Source organism: Cricetulus griseus (genome assembly GCF_003668045.3).
Source record: "Cricetulus griseus strain 17A/GY chromosome 1 unlocalized genomic scaffold, alternate assembly CriGri-PICRH-1.0 chr1_1, whole genome shotgun sequence".
NCBI classification, from domain to species: Eukaryota; Metazoa; Chordata; class Mammalia; order Rodentia; family Cricetidae; genus Cricetulus; species Cricetulus griseus.
The window spans coordinates 194163673-194181750 of NW_023276807.1; the positions used below are offsets into that span (position 1 = coordinate 194163673).

General features: G+C 51.0%; 1 protein-coding gene across 7 annotated transcripts in view; it reads right to left on the reverse strand.

Annotated features, from left to right (window-relative positions):
- The window catches only part of Zmiz1 (zinc finger MIZ-type containing 1), a 206167-nt gene that overhangs the window by 23031 nt on the left and 165058 nt on the right, over window positions 1-18078 (reverse strand). For all 7 annotated transcript variants that reach the window (XM_027389081.2, XM_027389079.2, XM_027389076.2 and 4 more), the window contains 2 exons: window positions 9351-9495; window positions 445-559 (listed from right to left, as the gene is read on the reverse strand). In XM_027389081.2, coding sequence (XP_027244882.1) covers window positions 445-559; window positions 9351-9495 — 260 coding nt within the window. The remainder of the gene's footprint in view (window positions 1-444; window positions 560-9350; window positions 9496-18078) is intronic.

Here is an 18078-nt window from a genome sequence, read left to right on the forward strand (position 1 = left end):
GGCAACGGGCTTAAGGTTAAGGTTAAGGCACACTTTACTGAAGGTTAACATCTTGGTAAAACCTAATCCAGGCCATTCACGGTCAAGGGTTTCCAGCTTAGGAGCCTGAGGTCAGTCACACACACACAGGGAGTTTGCTTACATAACCAGAGTAAACACAGCCTCAGAAGAGAACGTGTGGCCTGTCAGACGAAAACCTCCCTCTTGTCTCCCAGAAGGCCCTACAATGGGGGTGGTCCTCAGGGACCCAGCTGTGGCCCTCCTGAAGTCAAAGTGTATCCCTTCCTGTAGTGATGTGGTCTATAGCTGAATATGTCCCCAAACTGGCTTCATATAGTGAGGAGGACTGCCATGGCATGGCTCCCTGGAGCACCCCCCACACGGGGGGATAAGGGACACTTGTGCCTAGAAGGAGCCATGGCAGAGTGTGGGACAGGTTCTTACCTGACTCTGGGATGTGTTGGTCACTCCCCACACCGTGGTGACCACGGAGAGGGAGCCGGGAGGCTGATTGGTGTTCTGCTGCCAAGGGACAGAGTCGTAAGGAAATGACCCATCACTGCAGAGAGAGAAGAGGTCTTTAGAGCTGGGGGCAGGGCTCAGGTGACAGTGTCTTCACCTTACCATCCTAGCTGACCCTTGCCCCAGTGAGCCTTGGAACTCAGGCTTATGACAGCACTTGATGAACAAAAGATGCACCTTCCATGGGAACCATCCCTGTAACTGGGCCCACTCTAAGCCTTCTCTTCAAGCATACTGATTGTCCATGACCCTCCGGAAACAATCAGGCCCTAGGCGTTATCTCCACTAGGGACAGCCTGGTCCCACTTTACAGAGGCCCATGGCTCTTCTTGCATGTCATGACAAACTAGCTGCTGAGAGCCGGGTGGTGGTGCACACCTTTAATCCCAGCACTCAGGAGACAGAGGCAGGGGGATTTCTGTGAGTTCAAGGCCAGCCTGGTCTACAGAGCAAGTTCCAGGACAGGCTGCAAAGCTACAACAGAGAAACACTGTCTTGAAAAACCTAAAACAAACAAACAAACAAAATAAAACAAAACCCTAGATGCTGAGTCCTACTGACCTGGTCTTTGGAATTCAGGCTTAGGTCACCCTGTTACCCTTCCTCTGGGGCCAACACCAAGCAAGCAAAGCCTGCCTGGGTGCCCTACCCACCGGCCCCCAGTCCTGTGCACATTCCTGCCTGGCTAAGACCTTCCCTCACCTACAAGTCAGCACTATCAGCTTCCAGTGTTGACTGGGAAAAGTCCAAATGCACTCGAGAATGATCTATCCCACCAGCTCATCCCCAAGCCTGCACCTTGCTTCCTCACCCCAGCCCTGTACTGGCCACCTATATAGGGGCTCCTTCCAAGGAGTCCAAGTCGACACGTATCAGAAGCCAGGAATCTACTTCCTCCAACCCAGTCTCAGGTTTACAGTGAGCACTCAATGAGTGCTCACTTCCAGCCAGCCAAGGTGATGTAGGAGGAGTGAGAGGGACAAAGTGAGTCCCAGCATTAAGACTAGCCAGACTCCCTAGCCCCACTCTAGTTGACCACACTTCCTCAGTGCGAGCAGTAAAACAGCATACCCGTGCCCCCAGGGAAGCAGAACTCCCTCATCTGTGACACTCTCTCCTCTGGATCTGCCTCCGCCACCTTGTGCTCACTTCTTGTTTCTCTGGAAAGTCACCTCCTCGAAAAGGCTTCCCATGTCTCGTCACATAAAAAAGCACCCCACACTGTCTTTTATGTATTTTTCACAGCGCTTCACCACTCTCTTATTACACATTTGATCACTATCTTTCTAGCCTCTGCTCCAGAATCCAGTGAGCCGGATCTAGCCGTTTTGTGGGACAGAGTGGATTGAAGGCCAATGGACCAACAAACCAGATGGGGGCCAGGCCTTTAACTTGTCCTGAACATGGGGAAGCAGTACAGAGAAACACCTGTATTTTCTAGGCCACAGTGGCCGAGCTCTGTGGCCTTTCCTCTCACCCTTCATGGGGGTCACAGAGTGACTCCACCTCAAGCTGTTCTGGACCCTGCTATTCAGCCAGGTAGTGGTGAACCTGGAAAGCAGTCCTGGACACACCCCTCACCAGCTCAGCCCACAGTACTCTCTGGAGGCAGGTTCCTGCACTCTCATTTCTGAGGAGAGACTGAGAGCATGCCCTCATGCATTCCCAAATACAGGAGCGGGTCCCGATGCCCAGTCAGCATGAGGCAGCAGACCACAGTGACGAATGGGGGTGGAGCTCAGCTGGAAGAGTGCTGGACTCTAGCACTGCACAAACAGCCTGGAGACAAACATCTATAATAAGCCTATAATCTCCAGAGTGGGAGACAGGAGAATCAGATGTTCAAGGTCACCCTTGGCTACCTAGAAAGTCTGAGTCTAGCCTGGGCTGTATGAGGCCCTGTCTCAAAACAACAACAACAACAACAACAACAACAACAACAACAACAAAACCACAACAAAAATTCCCAAGACCTAAACCCAAACTAAGCAACACAAAACACAGTAGCCCACAATGAGGATGAATACTGTTCTTTCAATGCACCTGCCACTGTGGACTGAAAATCAGTACCAAGAAGCTCAGTCAAGCACCTAAGTGTGAGCACAGGCCCTGGGGCAGAGTAGGACATACTCCAAAGGACAAAGAGGTGTCCTTATTCTCCATGTCCAAGGGGAAAGAGCAGGGCTAGAACAAGGAGAGAAACAGGGCTGACTAGACATAACAGGGCCCAGTAGCAGAGGTAGCTGACTGGGGAGTAAGTGTGGCCTGTGAAAGTGAGACCTAAGGCCAGGCTAGGACCAGCATCTCTGCTCTTCCAGGGAAGAGCTAAGCCACAAGCAGGTAAAAGGGACCTGGCTGGGAGGCCCTGTAGGCAATGTTTTCACAAAAGAAAGAGGAGACCCCTGGCCACCCATTGTCCTGCTAGACTCGCATCTTGGGCATGATGGACAGACACAGGTTCCCCAGTGACTTAATACTCAGAACGGCTTCATGAGCTTCCCACCACCTTCCAGGACAGGGATGAGTTCACGGAGGTTTGATTCATTTCCTAAAATGGTAGCTGGACAGTTTCTTGGGGGGGGGGTGCTGTCTCTCACCACCTGGCCTCCCAGGTGACTGCATCTAAGGCCTCTACTACCCCCAGCACCATGGCTGGGTTTTGTGTGAGGAAATCTGCCTTTTCCTGTTCCACCCTATCCACAACCAGCAGAGAACATTCCCAAAGCGGGCACTCCACTGCCTGTCTAGCAGGTTCACTGTCTCAGAGCGAAGGTGGCCATACACTTAGTGTACACAGGGCCTGTGGGTTGCTGGATGCACACTGGAGAAGCAGGTACAGAGGAGGGAAACGGAAATGGTATCCACCAGCACGCTGTGTGACTCACTGCCTTCTAAAGGCTCTCAACTCCACAGGCACCCACAGCATTAAGCCTGTAACGTGTCACCTCAGCCTGGACTCTCACTTCTACCCTTTTCCCTGTGTCTAAGATCAAGGGCAATCCAAGCGACAAAAAGTCCTAGTTGGAGGTGGCAGCTCTGGAAAGGGTGTCCCAAGGCCTCCTTCTCTGACCAGCACTGTTTATTAATCTACAGTATGCAGAGCCCAGATGGGTACCTGGCAGGTTGGGATCACCCATAAGAATCTCTTCCCTTGGCCCACACAACTGTTCTGAAGAGTGTAGTCAGAGCTCCAAGGACCTGATAACCCCTCTAGGTTAATTCTGCCCCTCCATGGGAATTCCAATCATGTCACAAACTGCCTCCAGACCTAGTCCTGCCCTGGCAAACCTGTTTCGAAATCCTGTCCCACTTGAGAGGGGTTGGGTTGTGGGCCACATGGAAGGTCATTTTGTGTGCCTGCCAAGTGCCTCCTGCCTCGGGTGCTACAAAGGCATCTGGGGCCACAGCAGCTCTGACCCTTGGCCCTGCTTTTTGTCAATTTCAGGTTCCTTGTACCCTCCCAGGAAGCCCTGGTAACTGGCTTGAGCTCTGCTCACCCCTTGTTGCACTGGGGACATGAGAGACTTCCTGCCCTGGGCTTTAGCTCTCTGGGGCCTGGGGAGATGGCTACACACACCCACAAGGTGCACGATACTTCTGTGTAGCGAAGGTAAAGGAAATGGGAAGAAGCCGCAGCCCAGGGGATGCTGGCAACAAATTCCACATCTGTTTGCAAAGCCATTGCCAACTGCTTTTGACAATTTCTGTGACTTTGATCTTAACATGAAGTTAGTCTCATCTTCCTCATCTGTAAGCATTCCTAGTGTCACGCAGACAGATCCTGGCCAACTGTCCTTGTTTCCAGTACTCCAACCTGGTCACAGGGTAGGCACAAATATTTACCTGATATTCTGAAGTTAGAAGTTTGTAAATATGTTGCTAACAGGAGTGGGCATGATTATTCCTGACTGTTAAGGAAAAAGCTGTTTAGATTTTCTTTTGCCTTCCTTTTTCAGCTAGTGAACTCCTACCTATACCTCAAAGCCCAGGCTGTATCTTCCCTTTCATGACTTTCTGTCATGAAACCAATGGCATTTTCCTTTGTTTCCTCCCTGCTTCTTGCATACAGGGAGTCCTTTGCACCAAGTCACAACAGATGGTTCATGTCTGTGTACCAGCTCTGTGGTCATTGTTGGAGGCTTATGAGATATGAGCTAGGCCTGTAATGAGGGGCTCCTGGTTCTCCCTGTGCAGGTCACACAGACATCCATGCAAGGCAGGGGAAAGCAAGCTACATTCTTTCTTTCCTGAACTTGTGGCAGCCACTTTGTCTTAATTAATTTCCCTGATCTGGCTGTATTGGTACCAGTTATGTGCAAGGCTGTGATGCCTGTAAGGGGGCTAATGCTCTTGGTCTTTTTAATTTGGGGAGACCATTACAAGTCTCTCCATCATTTCAGTTCTTGGGCTTCTCCCTCCTGCAGCTCATTGTGTGAGGGAGGGTGCAAGCATTGCCCAGCAGGGAGCCACAATGGAATCCTAGAGTCTCAGTGACCAGGGCTGTTAGTGACCACTGTGGCACCTCACATTTCTTCTCTGGGCTTTAATTGGAAAAAAAATTTAGCTAAGTGCAGTGGTACTGGTACACAGCTTTAATTCCAGCTCTCAGGAGGCACAGGTAGGTAGATTTCTTTAAGTTCAAGGCCAGCCTGGCCTGCACAGTGAGTCCCAAGACAGTCAGGGCTATAGTGGAGATCAGAGGACAACTTGTGGGAGTCGGTTCTCTCCTTCCCCTATGTTGGTTCCAAGAGATCAAACTGTAGCTGACAGGCTTGAAGGCAGGTGCCTTTGTCCACTGGGCTTTCTCAATGACCCTTTTTAAAACCAGTTTTCCAGGGCCAAGAAGAGCCTACTACCAGCAGGGGCTGGGTACAGACGGGCAAAAAAAGTAACTCCACATAAAAGTTGACTATTTTTTTCCTTTTGTTTTGGGACAGGGTCTCACTAGGTAGCTCAGGCTGGCCTTGGATTTGCGTCCCTCCTGCACCAGCCTCCCCTGTGCTGGGATTACTGGTCTATCGATAGTACCTTTGATTTTGCTTTCTGTAGGGCTGGCAATTGAATCCAAGGCCTTGGGTATGCAAAACAAGCACTCTACCACAGGTCCACACCCCCTGCTCTAAAGGGGCCCTTTTTACTTATCTATTAGCTGGCAGCAAAGAGCCTGTCAAGAGGATATTGGGCTACAGTTTGGGGGGGACACACAAATCTCCAGAGATCCCTATGTACCAGACTTGGTCCTGCTATTTTTCCTGCAGCTGAGGAAACGGAGAGTCAGAGAGGATGAGGAACTGCCCAGACTTACAACAAGACAGAAGCCTGACTCCAAGCCATGGCCCTACCCAGCACACCAGAGCCCCTCTTCCTATATAGCAAATCCCTGCTCCTGGAGGAGGAGCAAGATCACTCTAGATCTCAGAGGCTCCAGCAGCTTTGATTGTAATCAAATTAATAGATAAACAAGATTTATTAGATTCTTAATTAGCTTTGCTGCACCCATTTGCATACAGACAATGTGCTAATCACAAATGGCTTTTTAAACCACTCATTAAAATCCTGGATGAGGAAACAGAAGTTGTTGGGATAAAGTCAAGATCACCTCAGGGATGCCGAAGGTGCCCTTCTGCCCCAGCAATGGCTAAATCCTCTAGGTGCCTCCCAGCTTCCATCTTGGAGTTATGGGGGAGCGACGGGGGGGGGGGGCCTCGGGGCAGAGAGGCACGTAATATGCCTCTGTGTCTCTTTGCTAAGTGCAAGATGACCTTGGTATGGCCAATGGTGAAACTAAAACAGGAGCTAAGGACTTTTTACAAGCTATAGTTAGTTCACATTCTTCACAAGGTCACAGTTACTCTTACAAAGTGCCTTGGGAGTAGCCTGGTTCCTCCCTGCATCTTTCACATAGTGATGGGCAGCACCATGTCTCTTTGGGACCTCAGGATCTCAGAGAGGTCAAGGGCTTTGGTTGGAGACACAGCATAGCCCAAGGGGAAAGAACTTAAGTCTCTTAACTTTCGGCCTTACACTGTGGCACCACTACATCTTCCTGGTTTGCAGTGACTTGAGCCACAGAAATACTTCAGTCCTTAGGGGCCCTCCAGACCTCTGGGTTCAGGCAAGGTTCCTCCCCTCTGCTTGTTTTAGAGCCTTTAGTTGAGGACCCAGAGTCTTCGAACTCCTGGATCCTCTGGGTACCACACCCAAGACTTACTAGTGTACATACTGTGCTCTACCCTTAATGAGAAGGTCCCTTTGAAGATGCCAGAGTCAGTGTCTCAGTCTCAAGGGCTCTTTCTTCCACTAAGCTTCCATGGTTAGGAATTTACACTAGATGCTTAACAGGTACTGGGGTCCTCCATAGTTCCCCTGAAAATGAGAGATCTCTCCCACAGGGACATGGATGAAGGTGACAAGGAAAGACCAACCAACTTCTGGTCACAGGTTACTGAGTATTCTCAACACAGTCCTGGGCTTGAAGAAGGCCATTGTCCAACAGTTGCTCCACCATAATGTGGCAGCATGTGGCAATTACCCAGGGATCAGAGCAGAACCCTCAAAACCAGCAACTATTCCCTCACTACCCTTGTTCTGTGCCCTGCTTCATCTCTATCAGCTGTGTTTCTTGGGAACTCACTTTCCCACTCTCAGCCAGCCAGGTTTTAGTTTCCAAGTTCTATAACCTTGCTATGCTCCCCAGAGCTCTACATTCAGTTCAACAATCAGGTTCAACCCCAATTGATACCCAGCAAGTCCCCAGCTCCCCAGCCTTGTCTCTGAAAGGCCACCGGAAGCCACAGAATACATGTCACCTAGGTCTTTAAGCTTTCAGGCCACTTGCTTTGCATAACCTATTATTCCACGGAACTTTTAAGGCCCTGAACCTGTTATGGTAGCAGAAATAGCAGGACCCTGGGTGCTGGGCAGTGGCTTTTTACACACAGCACTTTTAGGAATAGCCAGTTTGAGGTCACAGAATGTAGGTGGCTGTTCCTTAGCCTGGATGTTCCCTGGTCAAGATACCTTACCTTTAGGAAGCCTCCAACGGTCAGCCTGACCTACTCTCTTAGGACACAGGCTTCCTTCTTTACCCTGCCTTTACCTACCAGTTATTAATTTTGCCCCAAGAACCTTCCTCCTCTGCTGGTAGATTCAGCCTCTCAGGAAACACTCCTTGCCTTTGTTTAATGATAAATAATCCATATGAACTCAACTTGATGGAGGCCTAGCAAAGGACTGGCAGTGGTCAAAACCTGTCTCACTCCAGGGCTAGAATAGCCATGGCCAACCAGGTTTGAGACAGGATTCTAGTGGGAAGCCACAGTACTTTGGCCCATCACCATCTCCTCCTTAGGGAAAGGAAGTTGGGAGGGGCATGTTAATGGGGGAAGGAGAGTCAGGATGGTTCTGAAGAGCTGAGGGGCTAGGCAGAATTAGTAAAATACACACACACACACACACACACACACACACACACACACACACACACCCTTATAATCCTAATATTAGAAGGCTGAATTAGGAGATCAGGAGTTGGAGATTAGCCTGTGCCACAGAGGGAGACTCTGCCTCCAAACACCAAATGAAATGGTCAAGCTAAAATATTATCAGATCAATTGCCAAAGTCCTATTTATTGACAGCTTGACCAGGGATAAGGAGTGGAAGGCAGAAGGAAGCAGGTTTCTTCTCTAGAGCAATGGCTCTCAACTAAGGTGACATTCCTACTCTAGCAAATGTGTTGGGTGTTCTTGCTGCTGCAATGCTTGGGGATGTGGGAGGAGGGGGCAGTCATCAGAAAAAGTAGGCAGGGCCCATGATGCTAAACACCTTATAAGATTCCCACTGCACACATCTACCCAGGCCAAGTAGGAACCCCTTAGGAAACAGGCTGTGCTGTCAGAGCATGGGTCTGGGGGCTGGTGAGGCAGTGTCCTGGATGAGAGGGGCTTGCTGTACTCTGAAAAGGCAGGTAAACACATAGCTGGGCCGTGCTGGCCAGGCAGGGCACTTGCTTTGATGAGCTTGAGGTCCTCTCTGGTCCTGACAGTTAATTCGATTTAGAAGACAAGGTTGACCCTGAGTGCTGGCAGTGCCTGGACCATGCAGTTCAGGACTGACTACAGCATGTTCTGGGCCGCGAGTCTCTCTGCCAGGCAGGATAATGAGAGCTGAGCTGACTGCAGAGGCCCCAGTCATTAGGAGGACCCACAAAGGGGGGGGGTGCAGACAGCATGACGGGCCCTGTTGTTGCAGGGTCAGCCCACAGAATACTCAGAGCATCAGCTCAGCAAGGCGCCTGCGAGATAATTAACAGGGAATTGCCAGTCTCACCACGTGCTTTTCCGAGGCTGGTGCAGGGTAGCCTGGCCAGTTCCTAGGTGCTTGGCAGCCCCTAGCAAGCCTGTTCCTGCCTAAGATCCAGGGTTCTGGCAGCCCCAGCCCAGTTTCACTTGCTCTGGTATGATGGGTGAGGCCTGGTTCTGCCCCACACTGGGGTGTGACCACTAGCCCTGGGGCGTCCTGAGACCCTACTTGCCCCTGGTTTCCCTGAGAGTGCCCAAGTGCTTGCTCTGGGTAGAGGGAAGGCTCTGAGCGCATAATTCCCAATGTTCTACTAGAAGAGGCAGGTGGGGAAAACCCAGCCCCTCTCCCCGTGCCTGATGGGGAAGAAGCTATGTCATTTAGGAGGATTTAAAGGCCAAACTGCCTGAGAGGCCATGCTCCCAGGGCTTGCACCACAGGAGGTTTCCAAGCAGATCCCAGGTATGGGGAAGATAGCTGCTCAATGGCTGCCCAGTTGGCCCATCCCTGATGGCACCTGCATGCGTACCTGTGCGACAGAGTGGGTTTCATGGAGCTCATGGAGTTGAGGGGGGGCTGCATGGGGAGTTTCCCAGGGGGGTCGTTCTGGCGGCTCTTCTGATGTCGGAGCAACAGCAGGCGACCAAGTTCTTCACACCAGGAGGACAGCAGGGCTGCAAGGAAAGACATATGGTCAGCAGGCACACTCAAACACCCACTGCACCATTCCCAGACAGGGTGTTTATGATGCTGGTTTTGCTCCTGGGAGATGGCCTCTGTGTTTTAAACTATGAAATGGGCTAATGCTCTCTAAAGAGAACTCAAAAGCATTTGTGTCAAGAGGCCACTAGAGGGGCCAGTTGGGATGGCCACCAGGTCGAGAGGTACCAGTAAAGAGTCCAGACAATGAACGGGAGGGTAGAGATGGCGCTAAGGGTGAGCTGAGGGAAAGGGGCCAACAAAGGCCTTGGATCAGGGTGTGACCAGACATTGCTGTTCCCCATAGACTTCCAGGGACCCCTTTACCCCACACTCTCAACATTTAGTGCTACCTGGCTTCTCACTATGGACTATGGACATGTTAAACCTGTAAGGCACAGACACAACTTTGGGCTTTTTCGGAGCTGCTGAAGACCCAGGAGCATTCACCGGGCTCTGAAACTGAATTCCTGTTGAGCAGACACCAGCCTGTCACTCACTGTCTGTCTGTCTGTCTCTCCTTTCTCCTCCCTTTCTGTTTGACTCAAATACTTAGGAGGAAAGGTTTCCATAGCAGAGGGTAGCAGTGTGTGTGTGTGTGTGTGTGTGTGAGTGTGTGTGTGCACACATAGCTGGACACTTTTGTGAGGGAGGGAGGGAGAGAGGGAGGGAGGGAGGAGAGGGGAGGGGAGGAGGTGGGGAGAGGGAGAAGGAGAGAGAGGGAGGGAGGGAGGGAGGGGAGGGGGAGGGGAGGGAGGGAAGGAGGGAGGAGGGAGGGAGGGAGGGGAGGGAGGAAGAGAGCGCTAGAGATGGCCAAGGCAGCACACCCAAGAGTCTCTGCCATCAGGCTGTGGTGGTGGTGGTGGTGGTGGTGGTGGTGGTGGTGGTGTGGTGGTGTGTGTGTGTGTGTGTGTGTGTGTGTGTGTGTGTGTGTGTGTGTGTATTCTTGTCCTGTGGCTCAGGCATGCAAAAGCCATTCACAGCAATCACAGCCAGAGTGGTGAGAAAGATGGTGTCCCTGCTCTGAAGAAACCATACACAAGGCAGAATGCCTTCAGCAGGCCAAACTGCAAAATTGGTCTTTGTGTCCTGGCTCCTCCCACTTAAATAAGGAACCTGAAGTCACCCACTGCCAGCACTGGAGGAATATGCCCAAATACACCATGACTAGGAGTGCCTGGCATTTCAAACTTCCAGGCTCAGTACAGGTCCTCCCTCAGTCCACAGTTCCATCGGGTCTAATTGAGGCTGCCAGGTGCTTGCTCAGTTTATTTGGTGCACAAAGTACCTGACCAAGGAGGAGGTGGGGCTGTGGCCCCAAAGAGAGTACCTGTTTCTCCTCTAGAGGCAGTAGACATGCTGATTGATATACCCTTCTCTGTGGGTGCCCTTGCTGCCACCTGCACAAGGAGACTAAGTACAAAGGCAGGATCTTAGCCCCAACATCTGGAAGCTGGTGAGGCTCCTAGTGGGTGCCCAGCAAACACCAGACATGGCTAGAGGGGAAACTGCCTATGTAGAAAGGCTGGATCAGACCCAAGTGTGTTTTCAGACTGCTTCGTTCTTCTCCAGGCCCTGGTTATGCTTCTTGCACAGGGGAGCTGGCATCTGGAAGCTCATTTGTACGCCAAGCACGAGGCCCGGAGGGTTGCAGCTCTAGGAGGCTAGCTGCCAGCACAAAGGGTGGATGCAGACTGTGCTGCCTGCAACCCACCTCACGATCCAAGTCCTGCTCCTCTGGGCACCAGCCAGGCTACTGTGGGATTCAGGGCTTTCCTACAGGTGAAGGGCAGCTTGTCTACCTGTCCCCCTGTCCCAAGTGGGGGTAGTTTCTGGAAAGATAATGAAGGTATAGGATTGGCCATGAGAACTGGAAGGCAGCTGGTAGATTGTGTGTTAGCCACATCATTGCATGCCTTACATCATTGCATGCCTAGAAGGCCACAATCCTGTGTCCAAGAGGGAAGGAGGGGCAATAAGAGGACCTTACTGAAAGCCTGGTGAGTACAGAGGTTGACAGCAGTTCCCTCACAATGCAGATGTCCATGTGGTTGCAGACTATCAGGAGCTATTTGGAGACCGACATTACATGGAGATTTGCAGCCCAAAAGGGAGTACCAGTCCATTTATAGACAGGCCAGGCAGAAGCCCATGGGACTGAGTGATTTAGCCAGGTGGGGCTAAGCACTCTCTGATCTGGGAAGGCCCACCTGCTTCCCAAGTCTTGCCTCTTGTCTCTCCGCTGGCTTAAACCCGTGTACTAGCTGGTAAAGCATACATACAGTCCCAGGATGGGCAGCAGAGATAGTTCTGGTCATAACTTATACCCCTCTCTGTGGTAAGTTCCACTCTCAGGTCACCAAGCCCTCTCCATCCTCAAACATCAGTGAGGATCCCACAACCATCTTCACCCTTTTACAAGTACAGCTTTCTTGGCCTCATGGCAGCCATTGGCACATTTGCTCTGCCTGGGCAGCTGGAGGTACACTGGTCACCTACATAGCTGGCTACAGATGTCAGTTAGATCCAAGACCACCCTCCCAGAGTCGAGCATTTGTGTGTGTATGTGTGTTGGGGGAGGCTGCAGAGGACTGTGGAGAGGTGTTCCAGCATCATTGCACCCTTTCTGAGCTCCTTTGCAGTTTGGAATATCTACATGGAGAGAGCCTTCTGCTCACCAGAAGCTGGGAACCAGAGGAGCAGATGGAAGCAGAGGTCAACTAGAACCAGGAGCAGGTCCACAGAGGCCTGTGAGTAAGACGTGGCACTCACAAACACGACTACGGTGGCACCCACTGCCTCCTCTGCCCCAGATGAACCCATGGCAGGGTGTGGTCTTGAGGGCAGAACAAATGCAAACTTGTCTCTTGTGTAGTGCCTAAGGAATGGTCCCTAGGGATCCCTTCCTTAATAACCACCCGAGGAATGCCTTGCACAACATCCAAGATGCATAGCCCTAGGAGTCTAGCCTCCCAGATTGGAGAGAGCCAGCTTTCCCACTACTTATCAGAACACTACACCAGGTGTCCTTCTAGCTGACCTCACCATGTAGCCGTCAGGACTACTTTTGACCCGAACTGCTTACCTGGAGACTCAACCAAGATTTCAAACTATTTCCAAACGTCTCAACATGGCATACAAACACATATATCCCAACACATCTGAAGTGATCAAATGGGGGCTGTTGAGACGGCTCAAGGGCTGATGACTTGAGTTCCAGCCCTGAGACCCACATGTCAGAAGGAGAACCAACTCCTGCATATTGTTTTCTCATCTCCCCATGTGTGCTGTGTCACACATACCCTCCCACACACAAATAAAATGATCCATTATACCTTTTGGGACAAGGTGTCACTATGTAGCTCTGACTGACCCAGTACTCACTATGTAGAACAGAACTTGAACTCAAGTTCTGACTGCCTCTGCCTCCCAACAGCTGGGTTTAGAGGCATAGGCCACCACTAACTAGCATTTTATTGCCAGGCTCCATTCTAATTCATTGTCACCTTAGGTGCCAAAGCACCTGAGCACTTGCCTAAATTAATTTGACAAACAGCTGCCAAACAGCTACTGAGTGTGGGGGCTTCCTGCACTAAATAAGGTCCTCTATAGAAGCCAGCAAGCTAGGAGGCACCTCTGTGTACACCTGTCCCGGCCTTAGGGGTCAGCTGTCCTGCTAGGATTCAGGGCAAGGGACATAAACAATCGCGACCAAAAAACAGTTCCACCTGACATCAATGTGACCTTGAGCTTGCCCTCTCTAGGCCTTTACTGTCAATGGGTATAACACTAATGCCTGCTCTTTAGGATCATGATGTTTTGATGACAGTGACACCAATAAAGTGTTTAAACAGTAACTGGTAGGTTGAGGGGGTGTCTAGGTAGTATTGTGAGTGGTTGCTAGAGAGCCCCTGGGTCACCTGCAAATGCACCCTGCTCAGTGTAGGCAGGAGAGTGCCTTGGTAATGGGAGATGGTCTCTCATCTCCTCATTCTGGAGCTTATTTTGCCCAGCAGGTTCCAGGCCCCCCCCTTCTCCATATGTTAGTCCCCAGGACACCATGATACTCAGGCCTTTTGGCTTCTGCCCTTTTGTCCTCCCTTGCAACACTGCTTCTCTGATGCTGGCTCCTCTAAGAAAGTCTCTAGTCCCTTCCAAAGGTGCTCATGCAGTCCTCAGTGGGCACCGGTGGGGAGCAGTAGCTGGGAACACTGGCCCTTGAGTAGTGTGTCCTGTTGCTTTTCAGCTACAGGATACCACATGGGCTGTGTCTGGGCCCTTAGCTTAGGGCTAATTTCCAATCTATAAGGTGGACTGACTGCTCCATAGAGCAGAATTCCCCAGGAGAGTGCAAGTAGAAGCCAGAAAGATGGTGGTGATGGGAATGGGGTCGGAGTACCAAAGATAGCACAATGCATGTCAACTCAAGAAAGGCAGCTCGAGCAACTTAGCACTCACCATGTAACCAGTGGGAGACACACACTGAGGAACCAGACCATCCCTGTGTGACACCTGGACAAAGTCACAGGGCAGCTGTGAGGATGGCCTGAGTCACCACTCTGAAGTACAGGAAGACTGCAGGCACATGATCACCAGATGATCAGCATCAGCCTCCATAGTTGACAGAATGACAGTAAGAAAAGCTCTGGGGTTTTGATGTGCCTGTCCACTTCTGACCCAGGGCACCATGATACTAACTAGCATTAAGAGCACAGACAATGTCCTGAGTGGGTATGAGCTCCAGACATTCATGGGAACACATGTGGGTAGACAGAGGCCTCAGGGCAAATGAGGAAGCCATCTGCACATTCAACACAGACTCTGCATGCTGCCCTGTTCCTCCTGTCCTCCCTGAGCTGCCACAGGGTAGAGGGAGGACAGCCAGTGTCCTGCTATGAAACAGGAAGGAAGGGTAGTTTCCTGCCCAGGTGCAGCTGAGCCTCTTTAGATAACACAGAGACACCTGTGGCCCCAGAAGAAAGGTATTTCTGCTCTCCTGTGTCCCTGAGGACACTGCTGGGTTCCTCCATGCCGGTGGTACTGGGGAGTACAGTACAGTGGCATGCCCACTGACTAGTGGAATTGAAAGAACATAGGGAAAAAGTACAGAGGTTCCAGGAAGCGGCTATGAGAGGGTATGGAAGAGCCGGGTTCTCCACATCTGCCTCTTTAAGGTATTTCTTGCAACTCTCACAAGCAGGTCTTTTGGGCAAAGAAAAGGGAAACCAGTATAGTGGCAAGGCAGGCTGGAGCATAGGGCCTGAGGGCACTAAGTTCCTGGGCTCAGGGGAAGGCCCCTATCTGCTTCTGTATCTGCACCTCCCAGCAGAGATCAGGGAGGCAGCGGAAGGCAGAAACAGCAAGGCTCTGATTTGGGAACTGCCTGGACACCTAGTATGGGGTGGAGCTTCAGAGACCAGGCTTTGGGAGCCAATGATCCATTGCGTATAAGGGAGCAGAGGCTGGGTTCTAGCATCTAAGAGAGTGGGTGAACAGGAACACAGGAGAGGCTGCCCCTCACCAGGCTGGAATTGGGCTTGAGCTTGAAATGGAGCAAGAAACAGGAGGCAGCCAGGATGGTCATTGGGAAACAGATCCCTGAGCGGCCAGACAGGGAGGTATGGGCCCAGGCCTGGGATGCTCAGTGCCTATAAGCTCAGTGCCTATAAGAACTTCAAAGGACAGATGCAGGGAGGAGCTGGGTCTGAGAGGCAGTCTAGAGACCTGGAGGTGACAGCCAAACAGAAGCCTTATCCAACATGCTGCCACCAGGGAATGTAGGGGAAGGCATTCAGGAGCACAAAGCAGCTCCCTGGCTAGAAAGGAGCTGGGGAAAAGAGGGTTTTGTATGTGTGCATGGGGCAGCAGGGATAGGAGGGGTGGCTTCTGGGACCTAGGACACCCTGAAAGGACTCAGAAATGGCCAGGAAGAGACCTGCAAGACACAGGAGACTCCTCCACACATACCCTTAGAAGGGTCATTACAATAAATACCTTAGTCATGCACTTTAGATGCACAGGGGACCATGACACAGCAGCAGGATGGGCTGAGGCACTTCCTGTTGAGTCAGAGGCAAAAAGCTCCCACCAAACATGTCCACTCCAGTCCCAGGAGCACCCCTAGCTACCTCACGAATATGTACCACTGCCCTGTGGAGCCAATTGGTCATGATGAGCCGACTGTCTCAGCAGCCTGTTCTCTTTGCACCTCGCCAACTCCAAGCTCAGGAATAAATTACAACAGGACCACCCACCATGTGGCTGTCTCCCATCTTGCCTGTCACCTACCCACCCTCTCTGGGAAGTCAGGATAAGCTCAATGGAAGCAGATGGGACCATGAGTCTCGATATCCAGGGGCTAGACATGGGATTAGAGGGGCTCACTTCCGTAGTCCCGGCACTCAGTGTAGCATTTAGTAAGAACTATGCAGCTAACACACGACTAACAGGTTGCAGTGAGTCACAGACAGAAATAGCTCAGTACATGAGAGGATGGGAGACGGTTGGTCATCAAGCACTCCATCTGAGACCCAGGCTATAGCGCAACTGCAAGGTCCCTGAACATAATCCAATCTCCATGGCACTGTCAACCATATAAAACCTACTACAGAGTCCACTGACACATTTCATGATACGCATAGCCACGGGGTAATGAGACTAAACGTAGGCAGCTTACAGAAACAACAGTGTAGGTGATTTGGGGACAACTGCCACCTTCATGTCATCTGCTCATGAGCTGGTAGTGTCTGTACATCTGTCATAGGGTAACCACGAGAGGAAGGACAATCTCCTATCCCTCTAGATGGGCCAGGTCATACTTACACATCCTCCTTTTCATCTCTCAAACACAAGGTTCTGGTCCTATGACCTGAGTTTCTGGGAGCCTCCTGCGTGTGCTGAATACTCTAGAACTCATCGGGGATACATAGGTCTGGGCTCATCCCTTCTCTCTGTGTAAAATGGGGAGGCAGTAAGAATTCCTCTTGTTTGGAACTAGAGATGGCTCAGAGGTTAAGAGCACTAGCTGCTCTTCCAGAGGACTCAGGTTCAATTCCTAGCACCTACATGTCAGCTCATACCTGTCTGAAACTCTAGTCCAGGGGATTTGACTACCTTGCACAGACATACACACAGGCAAAACACCAATGAACCAATGAATATATTATACATACATTCATATATATATATATATATATATATATATATATATATATATATATACATCTTTAAAAAAAAAAACCCATAAAACCCCATAATTCCTCTTGTTCACTGGCCTGGTCTGAGGAGCCCCAACACAATACATCAGTTTTAACTTTAGAAGCTCATGAGAAGTACCAAGTCTCCTCCCTCCTGAGATGTGAGCATTAAATCAGCTCACAGACAAATGCAGATACCACGCTGGCAGGGACAGCATCCTGCAGGCTGAATCATCTGACTGGTTTTCCTCTGTAGGCTTTCCAGTGCTAAGACACCTGACAAATACAGAATGGACCTGGTCCCTTGTGGGTCTGTCTTTCCCAAACTCTAGGAGAATCATTATCATACAAATGTACATAAATGCTAAAAATTGCCTACTTGGCACCTTTAGGCTCAATATTCCCTGAGGTGGGCAGTACCATCTCTGGCACGCAACAGTGTCTACATGTTTCTCTGCAAGCTTCCCCTCCCCTTACCTTGACATAGACCTACTCCCACCTCAGTTCCTGTGTCCAAAGTGTGCCAGGGGCCAGCTGTCAAGGCCCACCCTCTGCAGGGTCACAGAGCACAGGGACTAGGGCAGACTTCACAGCCACCCTCTCCACACAAACCAGCTTGGGAACGTCCTCAGATTTACCCAACTGTGCCCTGAAGGAGGTGGAAGGGTGACAGGAGCCAGGGCTCTGCTCTCATGCAGAGTCAGGTATCTGGACCTGTATCCTGGAGAACAGAAATGTTCAGAGAATTGTCACTTTGCCTACTTGCCATGGGACTGACAGGCCATTTCCTACTGGCCTCAGGGAGTCCTTCTCTGCTGGGTGCCCCAGAAATAGAGAAACGGCCCCATTCCCTGCCCTAGGAGGAACCCACAAAGGAAGCATGTGACCATGAGAGGAGATCCTAGTCTTGGACTGGGGCAGGTTGCTTTGAGTCACTGACACGGTATTGCAGCCTAAGGGCTCTACAGGCACGTCTGTCTATAGGATGGGTGGCCATTTTGACCTTGTTCACCCTGTTGGGAATGGTGAGGATCTGCCCAGGAACATGAGAGCACAGAGTCAACACTTCCTCCCCCTTCCCAGCTACTTGGCACCCTTGGCGTCACCCTCACATCCCATGCCTCAAGGAAGGCACAAGACAATACTGTACTGGTGGAAGAGAATGGGGGTTGGTGGATTCGAACATGATTACTCTCAGGTCAGAGAGGCTCTGTCACTGGTGCACAGGACTTCCCTTTTATGTCTCTGGGCTGTGACATTATATCTGAGAGCAGACCAGTCACCAGGAGACACTGAAGTACTACCATCCCAGTTTCTCATCTGAGCTAAGTTCAATACCAACTTCCTGTGTGCCCATGAGCA